The 21071-nt window shown below is 41.0% G+C and overlaps 1 protein-coding gene across 1 annotated transcript in view; it reads right to left on the bottom strand.

Annotated features, from left to right (window-relative positions):
* Nucleotides 1-21071, bottom strand: part of LOC124779577 (Down syndrome cell adhesion molecule-like protein Dscam2) — a 432737-nt gene that overhangs the window by 15676 nt on the left and 395990 nt on the right. Inside the window, exon 32 of the mRNA XM_047253719.1 lies at nucleotides 9088-9255. Within this exon, the coding sequence (XP_047109675.1) occupies nucleotides 9088-9255 (168 nt within the window). The remainder of the gene's footprint in view (nucleotides 1-9087; nucleotides 9256-21071) is intronic.

The raw sequence follows: 21071 nt of genomic DNA, 5'->3' as shown, positions 1-21071 counted from the left end.
TTCTGCCAATCTCTAGATACTCAGCTCTGTCACATCAATTGTTCACTTGTTGGAACATTTCCCTTGCAATAAGTGCAGAAATGTCAGAGAAAACTGTTTAGAGAATGAAATCAACATCATTGTCTTTCTTATGTGCCTGGAATAATTACCAGGAGTGACTCATAGTCCATAATAAAAAAGATCATAACAAAATGTGGCCTTCAAGTAGGACAGAATTCAACAATATGCCTTGTGTTGGTAAATTACCAACACACACAACTCTCTAGTCATCTTCAACTAGACAGAAGCATAATTCACTACTGAATACTATAAACTAATTCACTACTGAATACTATAAACTGGCAGTATCTTTTTGTTCATGGCTCTTTGACATGAAACATTCCAACTGCTGCTGATAGTGGGTGATAAAGCAGAGTTGTTGCAAAGAACATCATTTTTTCAACCCTATAGTATCAGTGCACATAATCAAGCAGCATGTGATACAAGTGCCTCCATGTTTGGCCTAGAGATGTTGCTTTGCAACCAGGACAGACAGCTGAGCAAGTGTTGTGCCATGTGCACAACAGCCCAACATAACCCCAGCGCACTGGACCCTTGGCCTCACTTACTTTGGCTTGCTTTTGCATGCTCCCCCCATGAACCATGGACCTTGCCACTGGTGGGGAGGCTTGTGTGCCTCAGCAATACAGATGGCCGTGCCTTAGGTGCAACCACAATGGAGGGATGTCCGTTGAGAGGCCAGACAAACATGTGGTTCCTGAAGAGGGGCAGCAGCCTTTTCAGTAGTTGCAGGAGCACCAGTCTGTATGATTGACTGATCTGGCCTTGTAACACTAACCACAACGGCCTTGCTGTGCTGGTACTGTGAACAGCAAGCAGCTTTATTGTATGGCTAAATGATGATGGCATCCTCTTGGGTAAAATATTACGGAGGTAAAAAAGTGCCCCATTCGGATCTCCGGGCGGGGATACTCAGGAGGATGTTGTTACCAGGAGAAAGAAAACTGGCGTACTACGGATTGGTATGTCAGATCCCTTAATCGGGCAGGTACGTTAGAAAATTTAAAAAGGGATATGGGTAGGTTAGAGCTAGATATAGTGGGAATTTAGTGAAGTTCGGAGGCAGGAGGAACAAGACTTCTGGTCAGGTGACTACAGGGTTATAAATACAAAATCAAATAGGGGTAATGCAGGAGTAGGTTTAAAATTGAATAAAAAAAATGGGAGTGCAGGTAAGCTACTAGAAACAGCATAGTGAATGCATTATTGTGGCCAAGATAGACATGAAGCCCACGCCTACTACAGGAGTACAAGTTTATATGCCAACTAGCTGTGCAGATGACAAAGTGATTGATGAAATGTATGATAATATAAAAGAAATTATTCAGATAGTGAAGGGAGATGAAAATTTAATAGTCATGGGTGACTGGAATTCAATAGTAGGAAAAGGGAGAGAAGGAAATGTAGTAGGTGAATATGGATTGGGGGGAAAAAATGAAAGAGGCAGCCGCCTGGTAGAATTTTGCACAGAGCATAACTTATTCATAGCTAACACTTGGTTCAAGAATCATGAAAGAAGGCTGTATACATGGAAGAAGCCTGGAGACACTAGAAGGTATCAGATAGATTATATAATGGTAAAACAGAGATTTAGGAACCAGGTTTTAAACTGTAAGACATTTCCAGGGGCAGATGTGGACTCTGACCACAATATGTCGGTTATGAACTATAGATTAAAACTGAAGAAAATTGCAAAAAGGTGGGAATTTGAGAAGATGGGATGTGGATAAACTGAAAGAAGCAGAAGTTGTAGAGAGCTTCAGGTAGAGCATTAGGGAACGATTGACAAGAATGGAGGGAAGAAATACAGTAGAAGAAGAATGGGTAGCTTTGAGAGACGAAATAGTGAAGGTAGCAGAGGATCAAGTAAGTAAAAAGACGAGGGCTAATAGAAATCCTTGGGTAACAGAAGAGATATTGAATTTAATTGATTAAAGGAGAAAATATAAAAATGCAGTAAATGAAGCAGGCAAAAAGGAATACAAATGTCTCAAAAATGAAATCAACAGGAAGTGCAAAATGGCTAAGCAGGGATGGCTAGAGGACAAATGTAAGGATGTAGAGGTGCATATCACTAGGGGTAAGATAGATACTGCCTACAGGAAAATTAAAGAGACCTTTGGAGAAATGAGAACTACTTGCATGAATATCAAGAGCTCAGATGGAAACCCAGTTCTAAGCAAAGAAGGGAAAGCAGAAAGGTGGAAGGAGTATATAGAGGGTCTATAAAAGGGCGATGTTCTTGAGAACAATATTATGGAAATGGAAGAGGATGTAGATGAAGATGAAATGGGAGATATGATACTGCATGAAGAGTTTGACACAGCACTGAAAGACCTAAGTTAAAACAAGGCCCCGGGAGTAGACAACATTCCATTAGAACTACTGACAGCCTTGGGAGAGCCAGGCCTAACAAAACTCTACCATCTAGTAAACAAGATGTATGAGACAGGCGAAATACCCTCAGACGTCAAGAAGAACATAATAATTCCAATCCCAAAGAGAGCAGGTGTTGACAGATGTGAAAATTACCGAACTATCAGTTTAATAAGCCACGGCTGCAAAATACTAACACGAATTATTTATAGACGAGTGGAAATACTGGTAGAAGCTGACCTCGAGGAAGATCAGTTTGGATTCCGTAGAAATGTCTGAACACGTGAGAGAATACTGCCCCTACGACTTATCTTAGAAGGTAGACTCAGAAAAGGCAAACCTATGTTTCTAGCATTTGTATACTTGGAGAAAGCTTTTGACAATGTCGACTGGAATACTCTCTTTCAAATTCTGAAGGTGGCAGGGAGCGAAAGGCTATTTACAATTTGTACAGAAACCAGATGGCAGTTATAAGAGTCGAGGGGCATGAAAGAGAAGCAGTGGTTGGGAAGGGAGTGAGACAGGGTTGTAGCCTATCCCCGATGTCATTGAATCTGTATATTGAGCAAGCAGTAAAGGAAACAAAAGAAAAATTCGGAGTAGGAATTAAAATCCATGGAGAAGAAATAAAAACTTTGCAGTTTGCCGTTGACATTGTAATTCTGTCAGAGACAGCAAAGGATCTGGAAGAGCATCTGAACGGAATGGACAGTGTTTTGAAAGGAGGATATGACATGAACATCAACAAAAGCAAAACGAGGATAATGGAATACAGTCGAATTAAATCGGGTGATGCTGCAGGAATTAGATTAGGAAATGAGATGCTTACAGTAGTATATGAGTTTTGCTTTTTGGGGAGCAAAATAACTGATGATGGTTGAAGTAGAGAGGATATAAAATGTAGACTGGCAATGGCCAGGAAAGCGTTTCTGAAGAAGAGAAGTATGTTAACATTGAGTATAGATTTAAGTGTCAGGAAGTCGTTTCTGAAAGTATTTGTATGGAGTGTAGCCATGTATGGAAGTAAACGTGGACGATAAATAGTTTAGACAAGAAGAGGATAGAAGCTTTTGAAATGTGGTGCTACAGAAGAATGCTGAAGATTAGGTGGCTAGATCAGATAACTAATGAGGAGGTATTGAATAGAATTGGACAGAAGAGAAATTTTTGGCACAACTTGACTAGAAGAAGGGATCGGCTGGTAGGGCATATTCTGAGGCATCAAGAGATCACCAATTTAGTATTGGAGGGCAGCGTGGAGGGTAAAAATTGTAGAGGGAGACCAAGAGATGAATACACTAAACAGGTTCAGAAGGATGTAGGTTGCAGTAGGTACTGGGAGATGAAGAACGTTGAACAGGATAGAGTAGCATGGAGAGCTGCATCAAACCAGTCTCTGGGCTGAAGACCACAACAACAACAACAACAACACTGCAAGCTCACCTAAAAAGACTGTTTATTGATGTTCTATAGTTATGACACTTTGTACTGTTCTATATTTCAGTCAGTGTTACTGCGGATATCACCATGTGGAAGCAGAATAAAACTTTGTTGGTATAACTTCTGATATAGTGTCTGCACAATGTACTATATATTTGGCAACGAGTGCAATATTACACTCTGCATGTTTCATTCTTTGGTTTGATAGGCAGCCAGCATGTCAGTGGAAGAAGTTCTACAGTTGCTTGATGAACAACAGTGAGCTCTCACTGATCAGTAGCATGCTTTGTCCATTACACTAAACAATTTGACAGCCTTGTTGACACAACACTAACCACTTCCTCCATAAGATGATTCTATGGAGGATTAGTATGCATATGAGAAACATCTTCGGCAACATTTTCAAGCTTTTAGTCACAACCCTAACTTGTGTACAGCTTTATTTTTGTCATGGATTTCTCCTTGTATTTATCACCTTTTGTGTCAGCTAGCTCCTGTTCAGGAATCTGTGATAGTAACCCCAAACAAACTCCACATTGAAGTATGTGCGATGGTTGAGATTTTTAAAATGCAAGTAGACATGGGTGCAGCATCGACTGTTAAATTCTCAAACCTATATGGATGTTGGATTACCAAAATTGTCCCTTATCTCATCAGTTCATGAGTAACAACAAACAGTTTCCTAATTCCATAGTGTACAAAGCAGCTGTGCAGCCTTTTACCTTTTTAATGTTGGGTGGCACCAACACTGAAAACTTTGTGGGTTAGACACCTTCAAAATTTTTAGGTTCTCTATTTCTGATGAAGTGCATCTGGTATGACAACAAGTTCTGTATCAAGAACTGGACATGCTCAGCTCAGAATATTCCTCACTGTTTTCAGAAGAATTAGTGTGTGCTACCAATTGCAAGGCTCACATCACAATGAAATCAATGGCGTGCCACCACTTTTTTCAAGCCTGCCCAGTTCCAGTAGCTTTACAGGAGCAAGCCAAATTGGAACTAGGCCAGCTTATGTCTTTGGGCGCTATCACACTTGTCCCCTCTGCTGAAAGGTCTTCTCTGTTGGTATTTGTCAAAAAACCTAATGGCAACCTTCGGCTCTGTGGTGATTTTAAAGTATTCATAAATTCACAGTCCATTATTGATATCTATCCCTTACAATGTCCAGATGAACTCTTAGCAAGTTTTCCAGGAGCCCATATTTTTTCCAAAATGGACTTTTCAGAAGTCTGCTTACAACTGCCACATGATGATGATTCCAAACATGTCCTTGTAGTGAATACCCCCTTCAGATTATATCAATATGAGCACCTGCCATTCAGCCTGGCTAATGCCACTACTATTTTCCAATGATTTTTGGATCAACTCACACCCTTTGTGCTGGGATCCATTGACTACCAGGATATAACTTGGACAAATCACAATTTTTTCAGCTGTCTATAGTCTACCTAGGTTTTGAAGCCTCGCATGTTGATGTTAAGCCTCTACGCCAGCATGTTGATGCTATTACAGCTTTGTTGTGGTCTACCAAAGTCAAAGAACTGTAAGCATTGCTCAGGAATATTGCATACTGCTATGATGCAGCCACAATGGCTCATCCCCTTCCTGCTCTCTCTCCTTTTTACTGGTCAACCACCTGTGAGCATGTTTTTACCCTGTTAAAATCAAAATTACACTTAGCACCTTGCTTGGTTATTTTCCAACCAGGCCAACGTCTTGTTTAGGTCCAGTATGGCCTTGAGGCCATTCTCACGCACAAATACATGGACGGTTCCAAATGCCCTATTGTGTATAGTTCCAAAACTTTGAATCATGTGCAACAATACAACTCACAGATAGAAAAAGGAGCCTTTACTATTGTGTACACACTCAAAAAATTTCATGTTTTCCTATGCAGTTCTGAGTTTCATTTGATTGCTGGTTTCTCTTTTCAATACTTCAGCATCCTTACTGGACAAAGCGGCCCTTTGCCTGCAACACTGGGCACTGTTTTTGTCATGGTGTAACTATGAGACTCATTTCTGACCCACAGCACAAGCTAATGTGGATGCTCTTTCTCAATTGCCGATTGGCCCTGATCAAGCATTCAGTCAGGGTGAACTATTGTGCTTCCATTTAGACGTTGAAGCCCAAAACACGGTGGATGGTTTTCCCTTTACCAGTTCTTAGATTTTGGTGGCTGTTGTGGCCAGTCATATCTTATGTCAGATTGTTCAATTTGTCCAACATGGCTGGCTCCATAAACTACCGGGCTAGCTGGCTCCATAAACTACCGGGCTAGCTGGCTCCATAAACTACCGGGCTAGTGTCAGATCCTTTGTGTGATTATTATGCACCACAGCTGCCTTCCATTCTTGATGGTGTGTTACTGATGGCTACTGAAGAGTCGGTACCTAGTTGTGAACTTGTCCGCATGTCATGCACCCTCTCCTTCCTGTACAAAACTGATGGCCTGCCTCCATGTGGTTTGGCTAGGTATTGGTAATGAGATCATGCACACTGTGACAGCCAGCCCGCAGTGTGCCATCCATCAAGCGGCACTAAGGACCTCTCATGCCCCAAGATCTTAACTCCTTTTAGCTTGTAGTAATTGATGCTTTCTCAAAAATTCGTTATGTGGTTTGTTGTCCTTCCATGTCCACAGCACTTACGGTCATGGCCATCTCAAAGATTGCCATAATGCTTGTGATGTACAATGGCCCACAGTTTGTGTCTTAAGATTTTGAAGATTTTTGTACAAAGAGTGGCATCCAGCATGTTACTGCTCCTCCCTTTCATATAAAGTCCAATGGAGAGGTGGAGCAGCTGGTCCATACATTCAAAACCCAGATGAAAAAATACATCACCTAATCATCTCCCAAGGAAGCCTTCAGTAGGTTCTAGGGGTTCATACAGGTTCACTGTAGTTGACAACCATAGCCCAGTGGAGCTACTTCATGGCTGCTAGTACTGCACACAGCTTCATCTGCTCCGACTGATGTCTAGCTACCCACCAGTGCCCACCTTGTAGTGATTCTGTGTGGGCTCCACCATTAGGCCCACAGGTTTGGGTGGCCCAAAGTGGACACTAGCGGTCATCCATAGCTGCCAAGGCCACCGCCTGTGCATCGTGTGCACCTTTGATGGCTTAGTGCCATGGTACTATGACTAGTTCCATCCACACACAATCGACTGAGCACCGGAGAGCCTTCCGCCCCTGCAGCCACCTCCACCATCTGCCTAGCTCCCACGGCGCAGTCCATGCCTACTAAGCTCAGGTGCCATCCTCGCTCTTTGTGTCACTGCTCAACAGAGTAGTCAGCACTGGGTCACCTCCATCTCTGCAGCCTCTGTCGCTGCTGCCGCAGTCTTCTCTGCTGCCTCCATTGCCAGTGCACCCTTATGGCTCCTCACGGGGGAGTGGGCACTGTACCTGTCCACATCTGCCACATCTGCACCATTTAGACCATTTTCTCCTGTGACAGTGCAAAAAAAGAAACCTGCTTACACAGTCATCACCTATGCTGAAGACATGGACATCTCCATAGTATTGTAACCCTATAGTGTGAATGCACATAATGAAACAGCACATGATACAAGTGCCTCTACAGTGTCCTAAAGAGGTCACTTCGCAACTTGGACTGATGGAGCAGTAAGCGCTGTGCTATGCACACAACAGGCTAATACAAGCCCAGTGTGCTGGGCTAGTAGCTTCACTTATGTTTACTTGCTTATTGTATGCTCAGCTACAATACTTTATATTGATGTGTTCTATAGTTATGAGACTTTGCACTATTCTATACTTCATTCAGTGTTATTGTGGATCACTTCATGTGGAAGCAGAATAAAACTTATTTGGCATTACTTCTGATATAGTGTCTGTACAATGTTACTACAAGAGTGAATTAGCATTCTATTATAAGACTTCTGCTATTAGTGCATCTGGACACATGAAGATTCATTGTGGATTCCACTGTCCTTTGAGTGTCTGAAAACAACAATGACAACTCAGTTCTTTAGAAGTGTTGGAAAGCAATAGCGTATGCAATCAATAGACTGATTTTATTTGACCACACCATGGGTGAGTAATCACTGGTAGCTGTCATTATCATCACATACAAGAATACAATATGCATCCAAAGTGATTTAATGTGGAAGGATCACATAAGCCCGGTCAAGAGAAGGCATGTGTTAGACTGAGATTATAAGAATAATAAGTGTAATATATCAACAAAGTAGGTCATTACAAAACTAAACAGTTCTTGAATAGAGTCTGGTTCTTGAATTTGTTCATCATTCTGGAATATTAAGAAAGTTGATTACTGGTAGATATACAGAAAATTCAAAGAAGAAATGAGCAATTATTGACAAGACTGTTTGGTCATCACATCTGTGGCAGAAAAAAGCTGAACAGTCTGCAAATGTTGAGGTGGCCACACACACACACACACACACACACACACACACACACACACACACACACACACATATGCAAATTGTGTGTGTGTGTGTGTGTGTGTGTGTTGTCTAATTCACTAATTCAGATGAAGGCTTTTTGGCTGAGGGCTTATTTGTTTAGAAGTCGTTTTGCCGTGTATGTCACTGAATCAACATTTCCATGCAAGTCAACATTTCCACTATGTGGTGAGTAGAAATCTATCCTTTTCATAATATTGTCATTATTCCTTCTTGGATTTTCCATTGTTTGAACAGTCTGCAGAGGTAGACGTGAAAGGAAAAATGCTGTGCATTACATAACACTTTACTCCAAAATTTCAAACGTACCTCAAATGACATGTTACTGTGTCACATGTTCAATCAGATGTTGGTCATATCATTCGAACAGGATGGTCACATGTCATTAGAAGTCGAGAAGTTTTGGACCGATAAGGAGGTGGAATGTACATGGGTTCTCTCTGCATGCGATCCATCTATATCTACAAAACTGTTTTATCTGATGTACATGCTTTCTATTTCTATTGCTTCTAAGCCCAATAAGTTTGTGATTTTAAATGGAGTTCTCATTGATTCTTGTAAAAATCACTGAGTCTTGATGTGTGGTTCAAAAATTTGCTGATTGTTGGGGAGATGGAGGTAAAAAAAGTATTGCACTCTGTGCAAGATTGGTGGATGTGATTAACCTTCCTGACTGCTAGCACTCTTTTCTACTGAAGACACTACAGAGGTATTAAAGAAGTTTACAACCTTTGAACCTTTGGGAGTAACATACCCAGACTCCTGGAGGTGGCTTGCTTTATAGGCAGCCTGTAAGTGCTCACTGCAGATGGGCTACCACTAGTATCTGATTCTGAGTTGTCTCCAGTGGCCTTCTTGTGGTGTTTCCCAGTGCCATGCCTGTGAAGACTGGACGATAACATTGGTCGCTGGCCATTGTTTCCTGTGAGGAAAAAAAGAGAGTAGATCCTTTCATTACTGCTACTGGTACTTTTATATTTATATATGAAAATAATGATTCACTGTTAGAAAACTTGATGGAAACATATGACATCTTTATTTACTTTAACTATACATTGATGCAGTTATTGGTTTATATAGAAAATAAAGATTTCTAAGGACATAAATGGAGAGAAAACTCAGTTTCATGTGAAAAAATTACGGTACGTTTTGAGCTGTGGCAGCTCTAATATTGACGGTATGGCTTTCCTCTGGCACCACTAACTACTCAGTTGCCAATGTTGAGTTGACTGTGTGTTGTGAGCTAAGGTCTTTGGTTGAGGTGTGTGTGTTGTGGGTTTGGTGGGGCCTGGAGAGATCAGTTGGCTGGGGGGAAAATGGCTGGCAAGCTGTGGCTTTTTGGGGACTTCATCTGTCCAGCAAGGGTCTCGAGGAATGGCATATGGTTAAATCAGTTGGCAGCAAGCCTGGCCGGCTCACTTAAGAATTGGTAGTGGTAGGTGGTGCAAAGAGACACGGATGTTGTGTGCAACCAGGTCGACAAGTTCCCGGCCTAACGTAAGGTTTACACCATCTTGAAGATCGGCTGTGCAGGTTGGAGGCAATAATGCCCTGGATGGAATCCTGCAAGTCGCAGCTCCTTCTCACCTAAGTGAAGTTAAGTGTGGTTTTCTTGTTTTGAGTACTTGATATTGTAATGCTATGCCTGTGTTATCTGGAATGGGGCCTGTTATATTAACGTGCTTATCAATGTTTGAGCGCACGGCCATTGGTCAGTGTAAATAATTCCAATTTGTGTTCTCGGCCATATCTCAATCGGCAGCCCTTACCAGCCACATCAGTGTGCCTCAAGGTAAGTAAAGTTGATCGTTTCAGGTGTGCCACAGAGAAGTGTTGCCATTCGGGCAGGAACCAGTAGTTAGATCTGTTTGGCGAATTCAAAGAGCTCAGGAGGTTAAGGTGTATTTTCCATACCTGAGGTTTTTCTCATTATATCTCTGTAACTGTTCTTTTAAAGCTGGGGCTCTTTTTACTACTTCTCAGTGTATAAAGCTTAAGATCTGTTACTTATCAAGATAAACTGCTGAACTTTACCTTGGCCCTTGCTGTGAAAACTGGGGATGCTCGTTCTTTGTTGGTTGCGATAGCAGTCTGCTGTAGCTCTCAGCTTACTTTGAATTTTGGGGCATTGTATGGTTATTAAGGATTGTGTCAAAGTTTCTGCTAGTCTGTACCAAATGAAGTGCATTTAAATTGCATGTACTTCAACTTATCTTGAAATTTGGGCAATTGTGTATTTATTAAGAGCTGTTGTTCTACATCTACATCTACATCCATACTCCGCAAGCCACCTGACGGTGTGTGGCGGAGGGTACCTTGAGTACCTCTATCGGTTCACCCTTCTATTCCAGTCTCGTATTGTTCGTGGAAAGAAAGATTGTTGGTATGCCTCTATGCAGGCTCTAATCTCTCTGATTTTATCCTCATGGTCTCTTCGCGAGATATACGTAGGAGAGAGCAATAAACTGCTTGACTGCTCGGTAAAGGTGTGTTCTTGAAATTTCAACAAAAGCCCGTACCGAGCAACTGAGCGTCTCTCCTGCAGAGTCTTCCACTGAAGTTTATCTATCATCTCCGTAACGCTTTCGCAATTACTAAATGATACTGTAACAAAGTGCGCTGCTCTCCGTTGGATCTTCTCTATCTCTTCTATCAACCCTATCTGGTACACATCCCACACTGCTGAGCAGTATTCAAACAGTGGGCGAACAAGCGTACTGTAACCTACTTCCTTTGTTTTCAGATTGCATTTCCTTAGGATTCTTCCAATGAATCTCAGTCTGGGATCTGCTTTACCGACGATCAATTTTATATGATCATTCCATTTTAAATCACTCCTAATGCGTACTCCCAGATAATTTATAGAATTAACTGCTTCCAGTTGCTGACCTGCTATATTGAAGCTAAATGATAAGGGATCTTTTTTTCTATGTATTCGCAGCACATTACACTTGTCTAAATTGAGATTCAATTGCCATTCCCTCCACCATGCGTCAATTCGCTGCAGATCCTCCTGCATTTCAGTACAATTTTCCATTGTTACAACCTCTCGATATACCACAGCATCATCCGCAAAAAGTCTCAGTGAACTTCCGATGTCATCCACAAGGTCACTTATGTATATTGTGAATAGCAACGGTCCTATGACACTCCCCTGCACCACACCTGAAATCACTCTTACTTCAGAAGACTTCTCTCCATTGAGAATGACATGCTGCATTCTGCTATCTAGGAACTCTTCAATCCAATCACACAATTGGTCTGATAGTCCATATGCTCTTACTTTGTTCACTAAACGACTGTGGGGAACTGTATCGAACGCCTTGCGGAAGTGAAGAAACACAGCATCTACCTGGGATCCCGTGTCTATGGCCTTCTGAGTCTCGTGGACGAATAGTGCGAGCTGGGTTTCACACATTCGTCTTTTTCGAAACCCATGTTGATTCCTACAGAGCAGATTTCTAGTCTCCAGAAAAGTCATTATACTCAAACATAATACGTGTTCCAAAATTCTACAACTGATCGATGTTAGAGATATAGGTCTATAGTTCTGCCCATCTGTTCGATGTCCCTTCTTGAAAACGGGGATGACCTGTGCCCTTTTCCAATCCTTTGGAACGCTACGCTCTTCTAGAGACCTACAGAACACCGCTGCAAGAAGGGGGGCAAGTTCCTTCATGTACTCTGTATAAAATCGAACTGGTATCCCATCACGTCCAGCGGCCTTTCCTCTTTTGAGTGATTTTAATTGTTTCTCTATTCCTCTGTCGTCTATTTCAATATCTACCATTTTGTCATCTGTGCGACAATCTAGTGAAGGAACTACAGTGCAGTCTTCCTCTGTGAAACAGCTTTGGAAAAAGACATTTAGTATTTCGGCCTTTAGTCTGTCATCCTCTGTTTCAGTACCATTTTGGTCACAGAGTGTCTGGACATTTTGTTTTGATCCACCTACCACTTTGACATAAGACCAAAATTTCTTAGGATTTTCTGCCAAGTCAGTACATAGAACTTTACTTTCGAATTCATTGAACGCCTCTCGCATAGCCCTCCTCACACTAAATTTCACTTCGCATAATTTTTGTTTGTCTGCAAGGCTTTGGCTATGTTTATGTTTGCTGTGAAGTTCCCTTTGCTTCCGCAGCAGTTTTCTAACTCGGTTGTCGTACCACGGTGGCTCTTTCCCATTTCTTACGATCTTGCTTGGCACATACTCATCTAACGCATATTGTACGATGGTTTTGAACTTTGTCCACTATCTGTGCTTGAGACAAAACTTTTGTGTTGAGCTGTCAGGTACTCTGAAATCTGCTTTTTGTCACTTTTGCTAGACAGAAAAATCTTCCTACCTTTTTTAATATTTCTATTTACGGCTGAAATCATCGATGCAGTAACCACTTTATGATCGCTGATTCCCTGTTCTGCGTTAACTGTTTCAAACAGTTCGGGTCTGTTTGTCACCAGAAGTTCTAATATATTATTGCCACAAGTCGGTGCTCTGTTTAACTGCTCAAGGTAGTTTTCAGATAAAGCACTTAAAAAAGTTTCACTGGATTCTTTGTCCCTGCCACCCGTTATGAACATTTAAGTCTCCCAGACTATATCCGGCAAATTAAAATCTCCATCCAGAACTATAACATGGTGGGGAAATCTACTCGAAATATTTTCCAAATTATCCTTCAGGTGCTCAGCCACAACAGTGTCTGAGCCAGGGGGCCTATAGAGACATCCAATTACCATGTCTCAGCCTGCTTTAACCATGACCTTCACCCAAATTATTTCACATTTTGGATCTCCATCAATTTCCTTCGATATTATTGCACTTCTTATCGCTATAAACACGCCTCCCCCTTCACTGTCCGGCCTGTCTCTGCGGTATACATTCCAATCTGAGTTTAGAATTTCATTACTGTTTGCATCTGGTTTCAGCCAACTTTCTGTCCCTAGTACTATGTGGGCATTGTGACCGCTTATTAATGAGCGCAGTTCTGGGACCTTTCTATAGACGCTCCTGCAGTTTACTATTAGTACGTTAATATAGTTAACATTTTGTTGCGATATATGGGTGGCTGTTTATATTTGAGTGAGTGTTTATTTTATTGTTTAGGGAATTTTTTATTAACAGTTATGGATTGCTAAGTGGCCTTCAAATAGCTACAATCGGTGGTGTGTCTTGTGAGAAACTCAGTATTTGGGTGAATGTTGTACAACTGTGTAACGGTCAGCTAGGCTTGCAAATTGTTAGTACATTTAACAGCTGTTATTTTAATTATTTTCGTTGATAAAATTGTTTGTTGAACCTGCTTGCAGCCCCACTCAGTTGATGTAACACTTCTTGTTTTCGGGAACTCTGCGCTTCCTATTTTAATCTCCTGCTCTTAATGATACAATTGTTAAGTTTTTTCTTTTTTTTTAATGAACTGAGCAATTGTTAGTACATTTAATGGCTGTTATTGTAATTCATTTGGTTGATAGAATTGTGTATTGAATCTACTTGCACCTGTGCCAAGCTGATGCGACTTTTCTTGTTTTTGGAAACTATGTGCTCCCGATTTTCATGTCCTGCCTTTAATGGTATAACTGTTAATTTTTTTAATGATTTGAGCCTCTTCAACTTTTGATCAGATTTCTGATTCCTTAAATTCATTTGTAAATTGCAATATTAATATTGCCATTAAGTAATAAAATGTATTAGATGGAATAACAAAACCTTCCATGTTTTTCCCTTAAGCTGTCCCAAGCATAGTTGTGAGATGTCACATTGTAACCACACTCAATTCTCTATCAGAAAGTAGTGTTGTCAATGAAGTATAACTTAGCACTGACAGCACATTTATTTTGAATGCCGTCATGCAACCAGAACAGAAATGAACCCCTGCACAGAGCATTTACACACATATATCATGTGAACATAATAAATTTAGAGAACCTTTCAGAAATGATAAATAGTAGAAAACAAATAATTGGTGGTGGTGGAATTTGAACTGGTTACCCACAACATGTCAGCCCCACTAACTGCTATGATAAACTGCATGCACCACAGCTCATAGCATTGTTCTCTCTCCAGGAGAAACAGTGACCTGCTGTTTCAGGAGTTCCAATGAAGCCATCTACAGCTCCCTGATATAGATCTCATCAGTGATCCTCTATACAGCAGTGGTTATGTTGTCACAGCCTCTTTGCTATGATGAGCACCAGAGGTAGTCCCTTGCTTTGAAGCTTCATGGTTATCAAGCAGATTTTCAGTCTCAGTATTATGAAAACGATAGTTGCTACTCACCATATAGTGAAAATGCTGAGTCGCCAATAGACACAACAAAAAGGCTGTCAGTAAGTTAGCTTTGAGCCAGCAAGGCCTTCTCTGGGAATAGACAACATACGCACACACACTCATGCAAACGCAACTCTCACATAAACACATTCTTTGGCTGCTGAGGAGTCTGGGCTGTGTGTGAGTGAGTTGCATGTGTGTGTGTGTGTGTGTGTGTGTGTGTGTGTGTGTGTGTGTGTTTTGTTCACTTCTGATGAAGGCCTTGCTGGCCAAAAGCTACGTTTCTGGCAGTCTTTTTGTTGTGCCTATCTGCAAATCAGCAACTCCGTTATATGGTGACTATTTCAATTTCTGCCTCAAAACTGTTGTAGGGCTTCATATGGAGCACACAGATGATATTTCTGTGCTTGCCCAGCCTGTGTTTCACAACCTGGCACACTGGGCTGACAAACTGAGTGCAGACACTGGCCAGAGCCAATGAGCTGACTCCGTCCAGCGGTCCGCAGCTTCCCCAGCCTGCAGGGCTGTGCATTGTGGTTACTTGCAGCCTGTTCATTAATAGCCCTGCTGTGTTACACTCTTAGACAGCACACCCACCAACATGGAGTGACAAGCAATGTGACGCTTGTTGTAATGAGAGTAACTGAATGAAAATCAATTGTGTCATTAGTTGGAAAACAATGGACTCAATCAGTTTGAGGTTCATAGGTTGAATTAAATGATTCCTTTGATGGTCTGTTGGAGCAATTGAATGAAACCACTGATACTGTCCATTATAGTTTCTAACATTGACTGAATTATTCATTCCTTCTTTTCAACTGAAACCAGTCTGTGGCTCTTCTGTGATTTGGAACATGTTTTGTTCTTTCAACTGAAACTGTTTTATTTGACTGAACATTCATTCTTCAGAGTAAAACCAGTCTTTCCTACTTTCATTACACGTGTGTACAGATTATTCCATGATGATATTTGTATCTGATTTAATGATCTGATGATGGCTATACGCCAAAACTGGTAATGAGAGTTTTATAATATTTGTGGAAGACAGAAATTTATTTGCCTAAAGACCTACACTACACTGTATCCTTTGTTTCAGGAGAAAAATCTGACTAACTGAACATTAAAATATTGTTCTAAATTTCAAGTTCTTATTGAATTTTCATTGGTTGTCCATTGAACGATTACAGCATTTTATGTATTCATTTTATGAGTGAAAATCTTGAAGGAAAGAGCTTTGACTAGAGGGCCTACCTACAATGAAAAAAATGTGAAAACATGGAGAACACTGCATATTTCCTTGTAATCCCAGCTTTTATTTAGTTTCAGACTGTTGCAGTATCTATACAGTTTATAAGAGTGTTTGTGACACTACTAGCAATTCTAGAATATATTTACCATGTATAAATTCTTGTAATTATGTGTCTTAATTATCAAACAGCACAAATCAAACATACATTGGGGGAAATAAAAGGATTGTTTTCTCGTAGAGAGGAGTCCTGATAATCACAATTACTGTAATAAGGAATTGACTCACAGTAGGAATCACATAGCACAAAATGTGAATGAGTCAATCTCTCCCTGTGTATAATAAGACTTTGCAAATAGACGCAAGGTATGTCGCAACACAGGCAGACGCTGCAGCAGTATCGCGAGCAGAGCACACAATGCAGCAGGATGGTAAGTTGACAGGCTGGTGAACTCACCTGACAGCTCATTGGCCCTGGCCCAGCGGTCTGCGCTCAGATAACCAGCCTTATAGGCCCAGCTGTGAAGCATGGACTGGTCAGGCTGAAAGCATCCCCGTGCGTGACTCTAGTTGAAATCCTTGACTTTGTATGTGAAGTCCAACAAACAATGAAGGACATCACACAGCTCAAAGTAATGCTCTGTTACCTTCATTAACTTTAACTTTCCACACAGTCACAGAAATCTGTACTAAGTCTGCCGTGCTCTATCTCACTGTCTGGTCCCTCATGTTATAGTGCTCTCAGTTTTCTCCTGAGCATCCGGAGTATATATGCAAGTCAGCTGCCTTGCTTCTTTGATCCCGTTGATGAGGTTTTTCACATAGTCATCTGAGTATTGTTTGGTTGAAACAGGAACTTTGTATCCAGTGTCATTTTGGCCTCGTGAGTGTGGAGCAGAAAGACTGATGTGAAACCCGCAGGGTCTTGCTTCACTCTGTCGTATATAATGTCACAACAGGCAATAGTGTATCCAAATCTCACTGCTAGATATCAATGTACATTGAGAGCATATCTGCCACTTCTTATTAAAGTGTCCTGTGAGGCCATTTGTCTGTGAGTGATAGGCAGTTGTCGTCCAGTGGGTGATGTTGCAATCTGACATTACTTCTGATATTAGTCTCGACTGGGAAAATTTTCCAAAATCATCACACAGGGTGCCCACGCTTCAAAATTATGCCTTCTACAAAGAACCTTTCAATTTTCAGAGCTTGGGACAGTCTCCATCACTATTCGCTAGGTGCACCAACATTTGTATTTTTTGGACAATGAATAGGCGCATTCAGACAGAGGCTAGTAGTTTTAATATGTCTCAGCACAGTTGTCAGGCAGCTTAGATTTTCTTCGAATGTCTTTTAAAAACGGCAATATCAACCAGATAGCAAAACTGTGACTTTATTTCAGGGGTTGAAACAGATTGTCCATCATACATTCAAAGGTGGCTGGAGTGTTACAAAGTCCAAATGGCATAACTTTGAACTCAAAGAGGCAGTCAGAAGTTATGAAGGCAACCTTTTCCTGTTCACCCTTATCAACCTTTATTTGCCAGTAGCCTGCCTGGAAGTTCACAGTTGATAAAAATTCTGCTAATTTCAAGCAGTCTAGAGTGTCATCAACGCAAGGCAATAGGTAGAAATCTTTTTTCATGATTTTGTTCAGCTGTCAATATTGTTGAGACAGAAACGCCAACAGAGGACCAAGCACTTTGTGAAGGTTCAGTGGTGTCACTTTGAAATATTCCACCTCCCACCCCCCAATAATCCATCGCTCAACAGGTGAAACCATATACAAGATTGTTCCTTGGTCAGACAAGTTTCTATTGGCACTACAATTGTCTGCAGTGGTAGTGGAGCACGATTCTTCATCAACGGCACTAAGCTGACTTCCCTGAACAGGTTCAGCTGCCATCATGTACATACCTTTAGGCTTCTCATGACAATTAGTAATCCAAAGAGTTCTTTGATCACCAAAAATGTTTACGATCACTACTGGCAAGTATTTTTCATTTGTGAGGCTGAATAGCTTTCAAAATCAACAAAAGCTTCACAGTTTAACAGTGCATCTTGATTCATAACTGTAACTTGTCAAAGTGATGATGGTGGAGTAACAACGTTTTCAATGGTGAACAACTAACCAGGGCAATCTTTGTTATGTTTGCTTGCTAGAATAGCTTTGTTAGTCTGGAGCTCTGATCTCCTATGACTGACTGTGAAACTTGCAAGAAGTTCGTCCAGAATAGCATTTCAACTAGATTCTAAAAAAAAATAAAAAATAAAAAAATAAAAAAAAATTAATTGATTGTTATTCTTGCAATAAATGTTCCTGTCAGCTGCAGCTGGACACATTTCCCACTTCTGGCTTTTAGCATAATCATTTTTGTATCACAGAACATAAGTCTTCTTTATCAGACAGTGATAATCATTCGAGAATACAGAAAAGGAATCCCCTGAATTGATCAGCACTTAGACAAACTAGCCATTGATGATGATGATATCAGTAAGATTTCCTGACATTTTGGTGATTGTCATCTGTGGAGGATTTTTATCTCTGGCAGCCTTACTTCTATAGATGGTCACCTCACATTCGTGAGTTCAGTGACCAGACAAGCGGTTGGTATATCTGTACGATGATGGGGAACAGCTAAGGCATATTAGTGAGCAAACTCATCAATGGTATGGTGATGGGCTTCGTTCCACAGGCTGATTGTAATCATCTACATTAGACTGGTATGAATAGAACTGTTGCAATGTCTGACATTGGGGGTGTAGTAGATATCTAAAATTCACTTTCTTTCTCTGTCCTCCATGTCTCTTCTTCTGCTGGGTATTACACTTTGTGGAGGAGTTGATTGTGACTTCGTAGGCTGGGTACTGGGTTGTCGTTTCATGACTGTGTCATCAGTCCAATTTGGCTTAGTCTATTCTACACCTACATCTAGATAAATACTCAGCAATCCACCATACGGCACATGGTAGAGAATACCTATAATTTCCTTTCCTGTTCCTCTTGCAAATAGAGTGAGAGAAAAATAATTATCTATATGCCTCCACATGAGTCCTAATTTCACGTATCTTATCTTTGTGGACCTTATGCACAACGTATGTAGTGTTACGGGCATGTAGTCGAGGGACATGAAAGGGAAGCAGTGGTTGGGAAGGGAGTAAGACAGGGTTGTAGCCTCTCCCCGATGTTGTTCAATCTGTATATTGAGCAAGCAGTAAAGGAAACAAAAGAAAAATTCGGAGTAGGTATTAAAATTCATGGAGAAGAAATAAAAACTTTGAGGTTCGCCGATGACATTGTAATTCTGTCAGAGACAGCAAAGGACTTGGAAGAGCAGTTGAATGGAATGGACAGTGTCTTGAAAGGAGGATATCAGATGAACATCAACAAAAGCAAAACAAGGATAATGGAATGTAGTCTAATTAAGTCGGGTGATGCTGAGGGAATTAGGTTAGGAAACGAGGCACTTAAAGTAGTAAAGGAGTTTTGCTATTTGGGGAGCAAAATAACTGATGATGGTCGAAGTAGAGAGGATATAAAATGTAGGCTGGCAATGGCAAGGAAAGCTTTTCTGAAGAAGAGAAATTTGTTAACATCCAGTATTGATTTAAGTGTCAGGAAGTCATTTCTGAAAGTATTCGTATGGAGTGTAGCCATGTATGGAAGTGAAACATGGACGATAAATAGTTTGGACAAGAAGAGAATAGAAGCTTTCGAAATGTGGTGCTACAGAAGAATGCTGAAGATTAGATGGGTAGATCACATAACTAATGAGGAAGTATTGAATAGGATTGGGGAGAAGAGAAGTTTGTGGCACAACTTGACCAGAAGAAGGGATCGGTTGGTAGGACACGTTCTGAGGCATCAAGGGATCACCAATTTAGTATTGGAGGGCAGCGTGGAGGGTAAAAATCGTAGAGGGAGACCAAGAGATGAATACACTAAGCAGATTCAGAAGGATGTAGGTTGCAGTAGGTACTGGGAGATGAAAAAGCTTGCACAGGATAGAGTAGCATGGAGAGCTGCATCAAACCAGTCTCAGGACTGAAGACCACAACAACAACAACATGTTGGAGGCAGTAGAAACGTTCTGCAGTCAGCTTCAAATGCTAGTTCTCTAAATTTTTTCAACAGTGTTCCTTGAAAAGAATGTTGCCTTCCCACCAGGGATTCTCATTTGAGTTACCAAACCATGCCCGTAACACTTGCAGATTGTTCAGACCTATGAGTAACAAATATAGCACTCCACTTTTGAACTACTTTGATGTCTTCCCTTAATCTAACCTGGTATGGATCCCAAACATTCCAGCAGTACCCAAGAAGTCGACCATTCACCTTCTCTACCACAATCCTCACATGCTTGTTCCATTTCATATTGCTTTGCAATATTACACCCAGATATTTAAACGCTACGACTGTGTCAAGCAACACACTAATTATGTTGTATTCAAACATAACGGGTTTGTTTTCCTTCTGATCCACATTAACTTACATTTTTCTACATTTAGAGCTAGCTGCCATTCATCACAACAACTAGAAATTTGGTCTAAGTCATTGTATATTCTCCTACAGTCACTTATCTTTGGCACTTTCCATACACCACAACATCATCAGCAAATAACCGCAGACTACTGCCCATACTGTCCGCCCCCAAATCATTTATACATACAGAGAATAATAACGGTCCTATCGCACTTCCCTGGGGCACTGTGGTACCCTCGTCTCTCATGAACACCCACCGTAGAGGACAACATACTGGGTCTATTAATTAAGAAGTCTTTCAGCCACTCTCATATCTGTGGACCTATTCCATATGCTCGAAACTTCTTTAACAGCCTGCAATTGGGCACCGTGTCAAAGGCTTTCCAGAAATAGGGAATCTGCTTGTTGTCTTCCATCTACAAGTCGCAGTATATCATTTGAGGAAAGGGCAAGCTGAGTTTCACATGTGTGATGGTTTCTAAAACCGCACTGATTCATCGACATAAGATTCTCAGTTTCAAGAAAATTTATTATATTTGAACTGAAATGTGTTGATAATTCTGCAGCAAACCAATTTTAAGGACATTGGTCTGTAATTTTTTGGGTCTGGTCTTTTGCCCTCTTTACATATAAGAGTCACTTGTGCTCTTTTCCAGTTGCTTGGGACTTCACACTGGTTGAGAGATTTGTGATAAATGTCAGCTAGGTAAGGGGCCAATGCTGTAGCGTACTCTTTGA

This window comes from Schistocerca piceifrons, chromosome 1 (assembly GCF_021461385.2).
Source record: "Schistocerca piceifrons isolate TAMUIC-IGC-003096 chromosome 1, iqSchPice1.1, whole genome shotgun sequence".
NCBI classification, from domain to species: Eukaryota; Metazoa; Arthropoda; class Insecta; order Orthoptera; family Acrididae; genus Schistocerca; species Schistocerca piceifrons.
This window is presented reverse-complemented; position numbering and strand designations above follow the sequence as displayed.